This window comes from Myotis davidii, unplaced genomic scaffold (genome assembly GCF_000327345.1).
Source record: "Myotis davidii unplaced genomic scaffold, ASM32734v1 scaffold1176, whole genome shotgun sequence".
Classification (NCBI taxonomy): domain Eukaryota; kingdom Metazoa; phylum Chordata; class Mammalia; order Chiroptera; family Vespertilionidae; genus Myotis; species Myotis davidii.
The window spans coordinates 415,816-430,003 of NW_006288437.1; the positions used below are offsets into that span (position 1 = coordinate 415,816).

Sequence of the window (14,188 nt, forward strand, 5' to 3'; positions counted from 1 at the left end):
AGCTCACCACCCTCTTGTTTATTTGTAAAGAGGAGAACTTCCTATCTGAATGTTTTATGCTAAAATAATCCATTTTCCTTTGACATTGTACAAATGAAAACAGAATTTCCTTCTACATGGGAGTAGGCAGGCTTGGGAGGGCAGATGGCTAATCTCTGGCGGCATATTTTCCCCAACTCAAAAATTAGATACGATTATGGATGGTGTTTTTCTGAGACAAGGTAACATGTTATTTGTAACCTGACCCCAGCAAAGCTACCCAGAAAGTGTGGGGGATGTACAGTTGGGTTGTACCAGTAAGAAAATTGAGGGTTCCTGACAATTCCAAGAATACAAATTCTATACTTAGAAGACTTCCTGTAAGAAAGTGAATCTAAGAAAGCAGTCAGGTTCATTCCTAAGAAAACCGTGAGATCTGTTACAAAAGCTTTATAATATGGTGTATATCTCACCCTCCATTCCTAGTGGGAATGCTTCCAGCAGCCATAGCTCACTAGTGCCCCCTTGCGGTACACAAGCCACCTCACATTTGTGCCTTGGGTAAGACCCCTGTGGTAACAGGGCACACTCTATTTCCAGGGGCAGAAACTTAACCTCCAGGATTAGAAGGTGTAGGTGTTCTCTAGAATAGATTTCACTCCGGCTTCTTTCTCATTCTTTTGTTCATTTGTTTTAGGCCAAAGAACTGCCAACTTTAAAGGATAATGATTTCATTAATGAGGGCCAAAAGATTTATATTGATGACGACAACAAAAAGGTGTTCCTGGAGAAACTAAAAAAGGATGTTGAGGTAAGGAAAATCAATATAGTGGACAGTCCCATTGTCTACATGTCAACACTATTGGGTTTTTAGGAGCTTTTTAAGCCATCTAAATCTACAACCAAGGCAAAAAAAATATATTGTACATTATCAAAATCAGATATAAACAAGTTTATTTCGTATGTGATATAGTTTGAAAAGAAGTGTGCTGGTTCAGCAACTCCCTCTTTTATGTAACAAACAAAAGAAAGTACCTGCTGTCTTCTGCTGATATCTCCACCCTCTGGTTCCCATGCTCTTTGTTGGTGGGGATAGCATGTGTAGGTGGGGGTGGCCTGTGTGGGTGGGAGTAGCCTATGTGGGTGAGGGTAGCCTGTGTTGGTGGGGGTGGCCTGTGTGGGTGGGGGTGGCCTGTGTGGGTGAGGGTAGCCTGTGTGGGTGAGGGTAGCCTGTGTGGGTGGGGGTGGCCTGTGCAAGCGGGAATAGCCTGGTGTAGTTAGAGCCCATTCAGATTGTGACTGCCCATGGCCACTGAATTGGGGGGAGGGGAATGACTGCATTCTATCAAGCAGCAGAGCATTTCAAAAACAAATGTTTAATAACCATTTGAATTTGGGTTTTCTTCATCAAAACCACATCTTAGTATTAGTAAACATAGCCTCGGTCCCTTGATGCCTTAATATTTTCACCAGCCTCTCTGGAACTAGTGCCATTAGGCCCATGAAGCCAGCTGTACACATTCCAGGAACAGCTCAAAGGCAGTTTGGACACCAGGTCATGGGGGATGGTTGTGAAAAATAAAATGGTATGGGGAAATGGGCTTTAAGTCTATGATGGAGTTTTCTTTTTAATTATTGTCTTACGAATTAAAAATACTATATCCTTTCCTTTCCTTCTGTTATTGTAAAGGCATTGCAGTTCCCCAATTGGACTTTCTTATTAATTTTTTTAGAAATAAATTCAGGAAAAAAGTTATTTCCTTGAAATGGGTTAGGTTATAAGACAGTTACTAAGTTTTTCTGATCTGTTCCTTTTGTCCAGATGTATGTGTATATGCTTTTTTTTTCTACTTTGAAATACAGTTCCCCTCATACCAGGACAGATTTGCTACTCAAAGGTTTTGTGGAAAGATGTCCTTTTTCATGTCATTAAACAAAAACAATTGAAATGAGTTGAGCCACAGAATGAATGTCATGCATTAGATCACATTCCCCATGAAGGCAGGAGCAGTATTACAGTTTCCTTTTCATCTTCTAACATCTCTCCCATTGCAGGACACTCAGACTGACCAAGTTAGTGTATAATTATTTTTAGGTCATAAATATTTTAATTTAATAATTTACATTATTTTAACCTACATGGTGTATATGCTTCTTTTAGAACCTAAATATTGGTGATCTGTGAAAGATACAAGTGTCTACTTTTAAAAAGTAGATGAAAGTGTTTGTTTTCATCTCCTATATCATTTTTCCTTCAGTCTTTCATTAATAAGCATTTATTGAGCAGGGTTGAGGAAAAGGGGACATCTGTAATAAATTTAAAAATAAATAAATAAAATGTCAAAGAGTACGCATTTATTTTTTCCTCAGTTGTCAGTGGTTATTATTAAAATGCATATTAGTTAAGCATTTCCCCCTTCCTTTGGGGTCAACTTGATCTAATTGATAACTAAGTACCATAGGTAGACATACACTCTTGGGTTTTTATTCATTAATCAGCAAATCTTTGATCTTGAGAATAATATTGTTCTAGCAATTATGTATGGTAAATTGCCCTTAGGGTTATCTGTGATCTGCCAAAAAAAATTGTCTTCTTTTGTTCTGTTGGCTGTATATCACTGTATGATAGATTCCAGAAATAATGTAACTGAAGCAGTTCAGATTTAGAGTTGAATTACATAAGGATCCTCTTAGTCCTTTTGTTGTCTCTAATAATGTCGCTGATTAGAGGATTTAGATAGTTTACATGGCTCTCACACTTAGCTGTTTTGTTGAAATGGAAGCAGGGCATAAAGCGTTCTTTCATTTAAAAAAATTCTCACTGGTTGATAACAGTGTCTTTCGTTTTCAAATTCATGCTGAAGCATCATTAAATTTTTAAGCAGGTAATTATGGTGAAGTAGCTTGACATCTGATCTTGACAATGAGGCTAGAATTTAATCTGGCTTATTTTTTTCATCAGTCCCATGCTTTCTAATTGAGCTGACTGCCCTGTTAGTTTGAGTTCAGTTTTTTAGAGGCCAGCAAATGGGGTGTTTTTGGTTTTACCTAATTGCTTAAGTAAAAGATGAATATATTATAGCTCAATAATCTAGTGTTGTTGAAAAAAGTAAAGAATTGTCATTTAAGACTCTCGCTGCCTTGTTGTTGTTTTTTGCACTTGAAATCCTGTTTTTTCATATGTCCTGAAAAGTACTTTAGGTCAGATAGCTTTGCACATAATTAAATGTATGTGAGCCTTTTTCTCAAAAAAAAAAAAAATTGCTCTACAGAGAGTGAAAATCACTTTTGCCTTCTGACCAGCTTGTGCCCAACTCTGATCATGCTGGTGAAGAGCCAGAGCTGGTCTCTCCTCTCATTGGCTCACACTGGGATCCAAATGTCACACAGCGCAAAACTGTGCCCTCCCCATGGGATCTGGCAAGGCCTATCCCAGGACCTCTCAATCTTGCAGTGGTGGGAGGGAGAGGTGGCAGCCAACATTTATGGAGCGTGGAGAGCCTAAGTCTTTTGAATGAGGTCATTATCTCTTTTCACTCTTATAACAACAACTTCAGGGTGAGTGCTGCTATTATCCCAGTTTATGGATGAGAAAGCTGAGTCCAGAAACACTGTATATTTGCTCAAACACAGGCAGCTACTAAACCCAGTCTGGAATTTGAGGCTGACAGAGGCCACACTCCTAAACTGCTCTGATATAAAATGCAAATTAAAAATGTTTGTGAGCACAGTTGAGACTTTGTTTTCTGATAAATGCTCCAAAGGAGGATTATTATAACTTTTAAGAAGTAATAAAATATAACTCTTAAATACAGCTGTTTGGAACTTGAATTCTATTTCATAGATGTGCACAGGTAATTCAGTAAAGCAAAAGTGTTCACGAAATTAACAAATTAAGTGAATTTAAATCTGCTGTGTGCCCTAACTGGTTTGGCTCAGTGGATAGAGCGTCAGCCTGCGGACTGAAAGGTCCCAGGTTCGATTCCAGTCAAGGGCATGTACCTTGGTTGCGGGCACATCCCCAGTAGGGAGTGTACAGGAGGCAGCTGATCGATGTTTCTCTCTCATCGATGTTTCTAACTCTCTATCCCTCTCCTTTCCTCTCTGTAAAAAATCAATAGAATATATTTTTTTAAAAATCCGCTGTGAAGGGAAGTTTATTAATGGCTCTTTGCCACGTGGGTTTTTAAGAGAGTTTGTGATTGGGCTAGTAAAGATCTGAGGAAGATACTAGTTCAAAGATGAGGCATAATGGGGAAATAATTATGAAGAAATCAGATTAGATGGGATATTCAGAGGGAAAGGGTAGAGGATCAAAGATCTTCAGGTAATTATTAAGAAACTAGAGGCCTGGTGCACAAAAATTTGTGCACTCGGGGGGGGGGGGGTCCCTCAGCCCAGCCTGACCCCTTTCACAGTCCAGGACTCCTTGGGGGATGTCCACCTGTCGACTTAGGCCCACTCCCTAGGGGATCAGGCCTAAGCTTGCAGTCAGACATCCTTCTGGTAGCCAGGGAGCCCTCAGGGGATATCCAACTAAAGGTTGAGGCACCCAAGGGATCGGGTCTAAACCGTTAGTTGGACATTCTTAATGCTGCCACGGAGGTGGGAGAGGCTCCTGCCACCACCTCTTCGCTGGCCAGCCATGAGCCAGCTTCTGGCTGAGTGGCACTCCCCATAAGGAAGTGCACTGACCACCAGGGGACAGCTCCTGCATTGAGCGTCTGCCCCCTGGTGGCCAGTGCACATCATAGCAACCGGTCATTCTGCCGTTCAGTCAATGTGCATATTAGCATTTTATTATTATTATATAGGATTAGAAAGGAGGAAAAGCATGGGATATAATAATTATAAAGATTTAAAAATCTCCATGCTTTGAAATCTTATGTATTTTTAAAATTCAATAAATTTGGGGCAAAACATAAAGGGAGGAACAGAAACTGAGCAAATATGTGTTAAGTTCCTTATGTTAGTTGAAGGCAAACCCCAGCAGTGGAGCCCTTGACCCCTTTTCTATCCTCTCAACTTGCTCCCTTCCAGTTCACAGGAGTTCTGTACTGCCCCACAGGCATGCCTTCCTAATAAGAATCTCATATTTATTTCCACATTTCACTTCACTCTACTTCAGAACACATTTAAAATAAAATTTGTGAAGATAAGAACTAGTGAATCAACAGGCGTTTCCACATTTCTCCTGCTGGCCCACCTAACTTGTGGTTTAAATTGTGCATACTTAAAAAAGAGCCCTTTCACCATAATGATAACAACATGGACAATTATAATAACAACTTCCGTGGTTACATGTTTCATTGCCTCAGCTACGTTATCTCTTGGTGATCCTTTCCACACCCTGTAAGTTGAGTGGTACTGTCCCCTTTTATAGTTAGAATAACTGAGGCTCAGAGAGGTGCACTCATTATCAAGGCACTGAGATAGTGAGAGAAATAAGATCTAATCTCCTATCTGACTCCAAAATCTATACTCTCTTAGTTTTTATTTTTAAGAATATCTGATACTGTAATTAAAGAATCAGTGAGTGTCCCTTATCAGAGAAACCTATACTCCTAAGCCCTGTGCTGTTCCTGGTCGTTGCCCTTTCTGCCTCAGCTCACAGACTGAAAATGTACCTCATATCCATTTAGGTCTGCAGTTAGTTTCCTTGGTCCTCCTGGGAATGTGAGAACAGCTTCTCATCTAGAGATGCATTTTTCACTTCACTGGTGGTTTAGTGGCTGGTGCTGGGAGCTAACTTCACTTTTAAATAAAGCTGTTTCCTTCCTGGACGAGAAGCCTCCACAGTGGTCTGACCTCAGACGGGCGGCCCAGGAAAGGAGCGCAGGACCTGCTGAGCAGCACAGATGCAAGGGGAAGGCGGGGCTTGGAGACCCCCGACCTGGTGCAGCAGTCCAGCCCCAGGTGGCACCCCTCCCTGTCTGAACCTTAGCAGGTTAATTACAGCAGCCCCTTACTTTTGTGCATAAAGCACACTTGAAAGTGTATTTGAAAGTCAACTGTCTGAAGATCAAACAGTAGACCCACATGTTATACAGAGATTCTGTTCTGCAAAAATAAATTGTAAATGGTCTCCTTTTGCTTCTGAGAGGTGCTACCTCTTAGAGTCTCGAGCAAAGGTTTTTGTTGTTGCTTTGTTCTCTTTTATTTGGTTGGGGTGATTATTTTGTGGAGAAGGGTTAGGAGAGATTCGGGAGAGTTAAGGAGGACAGGCAAAGAAGAAGCTGGCATCTCACTCACTTGTTCGGCAGGTCCTGAGCACTTACATCCCTCCTTGGGAGGCAGGGACGCAGTGAGGGCAGGAACAGCCGGAGCCCCTGCCTCATGGGCTGCGCGTTTGAGAAAGACAGAAGTTACTCAAGTCATCTGACCAGACGAATGTGCAGCTGAGCCACGTCATCAGGGGAACGTGTGCAGTGCTCTATGCATGCCCAGGCTTTGGGAGGTGGCCTGGGCGGGATCAGGAAAGGCTTCCTGAGCCAGTGCCCTGACCCTGCAGCTGAGACCCGAAGGTTTAGTGGGAGGCAACTGGGGGCAGACAAGGACAGGGTTCAGGTCAACCTGAGAGGCGATGGGGCCAAACTAGCCAGGTTCCCGGGGCCACGAGTGAGCATTCTGCCCTTCATACTTCCTGGGAATTAGAGGATATTTCTTTTTTAAAAAATATGTTTTTATTGGTTTCAGAGAGAGAAAGGGAGAGGGAGGGACCGGGAACCTGGGCCTGTGCTGCCTCTCGGAGAGCGAACCACCTCGGCATCTCCAGCCTCCCTGCTTCCATCAGAAGGAGACGAGCAGAGCAGGAGGGGCTGCCTCAGTCACAGGGTGTTGGCATGGCTTTGCGGCTGATTGGGACATTTGGGCTTTCAGTTATTTGTGATGGACAGCATAACAACCTCCTCAGGGAGTGTGCTGAATTCCAAGTGCTCTCCCAAACTGTTCTGAGAGACTGCTGGGAGCCACTTGGGAGGTCCGGGATTTTCCCCATTAGCTGTGCTAATTGCCGAGAGAAATGTTCTCTTCGCTTCATCAGTGTCTTTTTCTGCCATTCATGCTCTCTGCTCTTTGGCATAATCCAGTCTAGATGTGATAAGCGCATTTCGCTCAGCATTCCGCCTGGCATTTCTGGGAGAATAGTACCAGCACTGAGCCAGCCTGAAGTGCGAGGCTACATTTTTGCCCAGAGAAACGGCCTGGGACTCAGAACCCGTAAGGAGGCTCCTGGCCACCCCTGGGGAGACCCTCCTCACCATCCTTCCCCCGGCTCCCCCATATGCTTTTTCTGAGCTTGTTGTCTTTAAGCCAGGGTTTTGTTTAAGGCCTAACTGACCCTGTTGCCTCTCACCCTCCAGTTTCTTGCCCAGTTAAAGCTCATGGACTACAGCCTGCTGGTGGGAATCCACGATGTGGAGAGAGCCGAACAGGAGGAGGTGGAGTGTGAAGAGAACGACGGGGACGAGGAGGGGGAAAGCGATGGCACCCACCCCATTGGAACCCCTCCCGACAGTCCTGGAAACACCCTCAACAGCTCCCCGCCCTTGGCTCCAGGGGAGTTTGATCCAAACATTGATGTTTATGGAATTAAATGCCATGAAAGTAAGCTCAATACTATCAACTCTTCTTTACATGTGAAGTGGTTTGATTTGTGTATTATCTGCCGGTAGTTACAACCCAGTTAAAATCATGCTCCCCTGCAAGCTTTGTTCTCCAGAGGCCCAACCCATTGATTGGAGCACAAGAATAGGTTAAAGGTAACTATAATCTCTAGTTTTGAAAAGTATAATGTGATGAGGTCCTTGAGTTTTGTGATGTTGAGGAAATAGAGTAAAATCACAAACTATCCTATATAATAAAAGGCTAATATGCAAATTGACCCAACAGCAGAACGACCGGTTGCTATGATGTGCACTGACCACCAAGGGGCAGACGCTCAACACAGGAGCTGCACCCTGGTGATCAGCACTCCCCACAGGGGGAGTGCTCTTAGCCAGAAGCTGGGTTTATGGCTGGTGAGCGCAGCAGCAGTGGCAGGAGGCCTCTCCCACCTCTTTGGCAGTGCTAAGGATGTCCAACTGCCAGGACTAAGCTGTCAGTCAGACATCCCCCAAGGGCTCCTGGACTGCAAGAGTGCACAAGCTGGGCTAAGGAACACCCCCGAGTGCACGATTTTCATGTACCGGGCCTCTAGTGTTAAATATACAACACACATACTTAAATAAATACAGATTGCATATATAAGAAATAATTTAAAATATTTTTATTCTGAACTGTCTCTCTTTTTTATGAGTCTAAGGTGTCATGAATCTATCCTGAGTTGGAACATACATGGTCCACTCTGAACCTCATAGGAACATCCTGTAGGGCAGATGTCTCCTCTCTGGCCATTTTTTCCCTTCTTAGGTGTGAAGAGCCAGCCCAGGATGTGGGATGAGCATCTCCAATTTGGTGCTGTGTCTGTACTCTGCTCCCCTCTCCCCCATTTAGGAGTCTGTGGCCCTCTTTCCTAGAGTGGAATCAATCTTAATCCTCAATATCTGGGTAATTGGATATTTGAAGGAATATTGCATTCTATCATAGCTACATATACATGGAGAAAAACAACAATATTTTAGAGAAATAATAAAAGCAGGCCTTTTTTGAGTAATAAAAATTATGATTCATTATTGTTTTTTAAAAAAATCTCATATAGTCTATCAGCCAAGTGAGTTTGAGTTGTATTTTTATTTTTCGCACCAAAATTAAGTACAGTAAAATGTACTTTTCTTATTCTTCTTAATTGAAACTAACTTATTTGTGGATATATGCAGAAAATAGGTATTGTACATGTATAACTTTATCCAGTTCTGATATTAAATCCAATGAGAATTAGTAATTAGCATCTAATTAGGAATTAGCATATAATGGCAGAAAAGGGTTAAATAGCATAATTGCTTCTACTTGTTTTATAGAGTATTTTAAAAATAGAATGCTTCTTTACCCCAGAGCAATGCACAATCATTAAGGAAAATGCAGATTAACAAAAAATAAGAACACTTACTCCTGCCTTTGGCCCTCCACTGTTAATATCCTGGGGTTATGTTTTGTTGTGTTTTTACTTTGTGAGCTGAGAGGGAAGAGGGTGCGAGAGTTAGCTGTTCCATGAGGACGTGCAGGAGTTACAGGGACCCTTTAAAAGCCTCTGTTGCCTTTGTGCCTGGACTCCCCACTCCCCGCCCTGAACCCATCACCCTTCATCTGCAGCTTGTGCCTTTCCCCGTGTTACCATTTGTACCCAGCTCTGCTCTCATCCTTTACAGACTCACCCAGGAAAGAGGTGTACTTTATGGCGATTATTGACATTCTGACCCATTATGACGCAAAAAAGAAAGCTGCCCACGCTGCGAAAACAGTTAAACATGGCGTAAGTATCTCGTTTTGTTTCTTTCCCTGCTCCTGGGCCCTTAAGTCCTCCAGGCTGCTCGTTTTGTTTGTTTGTTTTAAAATATATTATTATTGATTTCAGAGAGGAAGGAGGAGGGAGAGAGAGATAGAAACATCAATGATGAGAGAGAATCATTGATCAGCTGCCTCCTGCACACCCCCCTACTGGGGATAGAGCCTGCAACCCGGGCATGTGCCCTGATCAGGAATCGAACCCTGACCTCCTGGTTCATAGGTTGACACTCAACCACTGAGCCACGCCAGCCAGGCCAGGCTGCTCCTATTCACTGTGATGCTCAAAGTCCTTCGGTGGTTCTTGTTTACTGAAGAGGGTCTGAGTGCACCACCATGCTAAAGCTGTTTCCTCACCGCCAGGCTTGGGGCAGGTCACTTGAACTTAGTGTAACTCTTACATACCGGGGATCTCAATGGACACATGCATCTCTAGGATGCTATACAAATTCTTTTTTGTTTAAAAGATGTTTCAAAGATAAAAGTGCTGAAGATAGTTACGTGTTTTAATATGAAATATTCAGAACTGAAGCACTATTCTCTGCTTTAGATGTTTCCAGAATGGGAAGTATATATTTTTCCCTCACAGTGAATTGTATTTTTTCTATTACAGAAATCTTTCTAGTGCAAGGTCAATGTTTAACTTTCTGAATTCCTTACCTTTGTTGTGCTTGCTCAGAATTATCACTATTCCAGGCATATGTTAACTTGTTAATCCCCATGACAAGCCTAGGAGGGGACTGGTGTACCCTGCTTAGCATTTGGAGAAACTGAGGGAGAGAACTGGAATGGTAACTTGCCAGGCTCACATCACTAGAGAGTGGCAGAGATGGGACTTCTCCCAGGACCTGGCCCAGCCCCCTGCTCTGTGGTAGTCCCATCCCCCTATCCCACCAGTGAACCCCACCTGCCTGGCTGAAGTTCAAAAGTCGTCTGTATCCATTATGCTACGGATCCACTAGGTGCACTAAGTCAGTCATAGGCCTGTGTTGAATCCCTAGCTCACCTTTTCCTGTTGTGACCTTGAGGACACACTTTGGAGCTTTAGTTCCCCCAATGGTGGATAAAGGGGTCCTAACCCCTTGCTGATTGGATTTTGTTGGGGGAGGGGGGATATAGGAGATGAGCAGGCTGAACACTGGGGAGATTCTCTGTGCTTGTGCCCATCCCTCCCCAGATCTGCTCTACTATGCTATTCCAGGTGGAATTGGAAATGTACCACAGCAAACATGGCTCCATTCATCTCCCCTATAAGTCACCAGTTCAGCCCCATAATAGACCACATGGCCTAAAATCATGTGCAGTTTGCAGAAACAAGACATCACTCTTAGTAAAGGAACGTTGGGTTGAGCTGCAGCTGGGAACGATTCTCTGCCTTTGATGCCTGGGCTCCTCTGTGACGATCCCATGGCCCAGGCCAGATATGGAAATAACACTCCCCACTGTGCTTGGATGTCTAAAAACAGCACCTGGGGACTCAATGAAACTCTGGTCTTCCCCTTTGCAGCTCCGAAAACTGGCCAGTGACTACCTTGGGTCTGCTGCCTCTGAAATAGGAAAAACCCCGTCCAGGTGCTGCAAGGGCCCAGCATCCTTGCTCCAAGCAGGTCTCTGAAGGGGAGAGATGGCACCCCGTGCCATGTGCTGAGGTCAGCCAGCCCGCCCTCTGGGGGACACCAGTCGGCCACGCTGTCTCTCCCGGTTAGGGTTCGAGGAAAGAGCTAGGGCTGCCGCCACTCTTGTTTTCAAGCACTCAGCTGCTTACATGATCCAGAAAAATGAACGCAATGCTTACATCATGGACATTGGAGTTTTTCTTTAGCCAAATGTTGATGTTTCTGTCATTCTCGAGGTATCTACAGTCTGCTATCTCAAAAGCCAAAAATACTGTCCTCATGACTTCTGATGTGGGCCAAATAGATTCCAGTGTTTGGCAGAAGCATCCCAAATGTGGCTAGTTGTTGTTGTTTTTTTAAGTCAGCAATCACGGTGTATGTGATAATAGCTTCTGTTGTTCCTGCCACTCTGCCTCATTTTCACACACAGACTCCTAAGAGCCTGCCCAGGTTCGAAAATTATTAGCTTTATATTCAGCTGCAATCGGAAATTGCCATAGCTACTGAGTAGTAATTATGTCAATATTCCTCTCCTCTAAAACTGCCCAGGCTGGTGCGGAGATCTCAACCGTGAACCCAGAACAGTATTCCAAGCGCTTTTTGGACTTTATTGGCCACATCTTGACGTAACCTCCTGCACGGTCTCAGACGGACATGCGCGTGGGAAGGACAGAGGTGGCTCTGGTGTAGGAAAAATGAAAACCAAACTCAGTGAAGCACACCTCCTCGTTTACATCTTCAGGCCAAGATGACTGATTTGGGAGCTACTTGCTTTAACAGCTACCTGATATTTCCCAGCATCATTCTAGCTATTTCTGACTTGTGTGTGTACGTGCGCGCGCGCGCGTGTGTGTGTGTGTGTGTGTGCGTGTGCATCTTCAAAATTAATTAATGAATTAATGAAAACCAGATCAGCTTCAGTCAGAGTGTGTTTGGGCAACAACCTTCTGATTGCAGCTGTAGATGGATGAATGAATGAATGAATGAATGAGCTTATTCGGGGGGAAGGGAAAAGGAAATGCATGTCAGACCAACCATGTTGGCATCACACGATAAACTGTGGATCAGTTTACTTTTCGGAGTTGAAATATGTGAGACAGTATTCATAATAATAATGAAGATAATAATAATGGTAATAATAATGATGGTGATTAAAGAAAAAAAACTTAACCGCAAATGTTACACTCCTACCACGCACGCTGACACTCCTTAACAGTTGACCCCAAGCCCCTGACCCTGGACAGAGGAGTGCTGGCATCTCCTGCGTGTCCTGGATCAGGGCTCTGCTCCGCACGGTGTCAGGACTTCGACGTCCCGGGACAAACATCCCTACTCCAGCAAGAAGCTGATGCCTCTAGTGATTCTATCTGTACATTTTCACTCAGTAAATACATCCAGGAAAACAGCTTACTTTTTTTTTCTTGCCTGGAGCTTCTCACTGTTACACTTATGTTGCAACATAGGAATTAATGCTACAAAATAAAAATAAAGCTTACCTGAAAAGTGCATAGTTTGGGGCAATGGTATCTACATCTCCCATGGTGGGACAGTGAGCAAAACATTAGAACTCTCAATTCTCCTTTTCTGATTACAAATCTGAATTATAAGATATTTATGTTTGGCCATTGTTTAAACAATAGTATTTTGTTATGAATTATCCCTTTAACTGAAACCCTCAATATTACTGTTTACATTATTAGGAAAACAGGGATATTTTTGAATCTAAAAATTTAATGTACAGCATGTGATTTTTGAAGTTTACATGTAAAGTCATTTTACAGTGTTGGTGAAATAATGCTTGTCATATTTTGAAGTGTATCCTGCTGTCATATTTTGGGGTGAATGTTTTATTCAAAGTATATGGTAGGCAGTCTTTTACAATGAAAGGAAAAGGGTTGTTTTGTTTCTTCCAGATGTATATTTATCAACCTAATGATTTTTTTTAATGCTTAATCCAAATCTGGTCATGTAAGTTCATTGCCCTAAACTGTGCTGATTGTGTTTAATCAAGTTATACATTCCCAACATCGATCATGTATATACCAACTTTCCAGCATTTTCTGAAAGGTGTCAAGCTAAAATACTGGCCTTGCTTAGAATAGGTTATCAACTTATACACTGTGCTAAAGCTGTGCCTTTGAAATTCTTTGTTTGAAACATGAAATGATTTTTGTAGGCAGTTTCAGAAAAGGAAAAAATCCACCCTTCAAGAATTACTTATAACTCAACAAACACCCACTTTCATACTGCCTCTTCCAGTAACTTTACTTCAGGGCTTATCAGGATGGTAACTGCGCCCAGTGTATTGGGTTTACTTCCGAAAACACAGGTGGTAGCAAATCAGTGTCTCTGGAACCCATGGCAGCACCATCCTGCTGCTACCTACTGACTTCATATAGATTATTATCCTCAGCAGATGGTGTTAACACTGCTGTGATGTGGTTGTCTAAATCTGTATTCCATGCATTTAAATTAATTGAGGCTGTGACCTGGTCCCCAAACCCTCCCCTCTCTCCACCCCTCCACCCCCACACTTTTCATTCTGGAGTCTAGTCACTTTCAGTTTCTGAAGTTATGCTGTAGTTTCTTGGACCCAAAACTACAAAAGTGGGACCCTGAAGTAAGGATAAGGTACACACACATTATTTGAGTAACTATTTCCTTTGTGGCCAACCTGTGTATGCTTTTAGAAGTTTACCAAATGCTTTATTTTTGTCTGTAACTGTCTCTGTCATTCATTTCTGTTGATAAACTATTTGGACTGAGTGAGAAAGTTTGCCTTGTATCTCCTAGTGCTAACAATACACTCCTCATGAGCCGGGCTTTACAGAATAAAGCACTTTGATGACTTACAAGGTGGATCCTTTGTTCCTCTTTCTTGATTGTGTTTCTCTCCCTTGCAAACAAATTTTAAATACTGAATACTAAGATTATTTAGCTGGTCCTGGAAGAAATAAAGGTGAAATTGAATTGTCTCACTAACTAGACTTTTGCCTTCAACTGGTATACTATTTTATTAGTAAACTAGAGGCCCGGTGCACGAATACATGCATGCGTGGGGTCCCTAGGCCTGACGGGTGATCAGGGCTAGGCCGATCAGGCCCAAAGGCCCCAGCAGGGTTGGGAGAGGAGGTGACTGTCGCCCGGCTGGA

At 43.1% G+C, this 14,188-nt stretch overlaps 1 protein-coding gene across 5 annotated transcripts in view; it reads left to right on the forward strand.

The window, feature by feature from the left end:
* The window catches only part of PIP4K2A (phosphatidylinositol-5-phosphate 4-kinase, type II, alpha), a 164,789-nt gene extending 150,894 nt beyond the window's left edge, over positions 1 to 13,895 (forward strand). For 4 of the 5 annotated variants that reach the window (XM_015561748.1, XM_015561745.1, XM_015561744.1 and 1 more), the window contains exons 7-10: positions 677 to 790; positions 7,341 to 7,584; positions 9,285 to 9,388; positions 11,586 to 13,895. In XM_015561748.1, coding sequence (XP_015417234.1) covers positions 677 to 790; positions 7,341 to 7,584; positions 9,285 to 9,388; positions 11,586 to 11,666 — 543 coding nt within the window. In that variant the 3' untranslated portion in view covers positions 11,667 to 13,895. The remainder of the gene's footprint in view (positions 1 to 676; positions 791 to 7,340; positions 7,585 to 9,284; positions 9,389 to 11,585) is intronic. The other variant, XM_006760310.2, reaches the window with a different exon arrangement.
* The last annotated feature ends 293 nt before the right edge of the window (positions 13,896 to 14,188 follow it).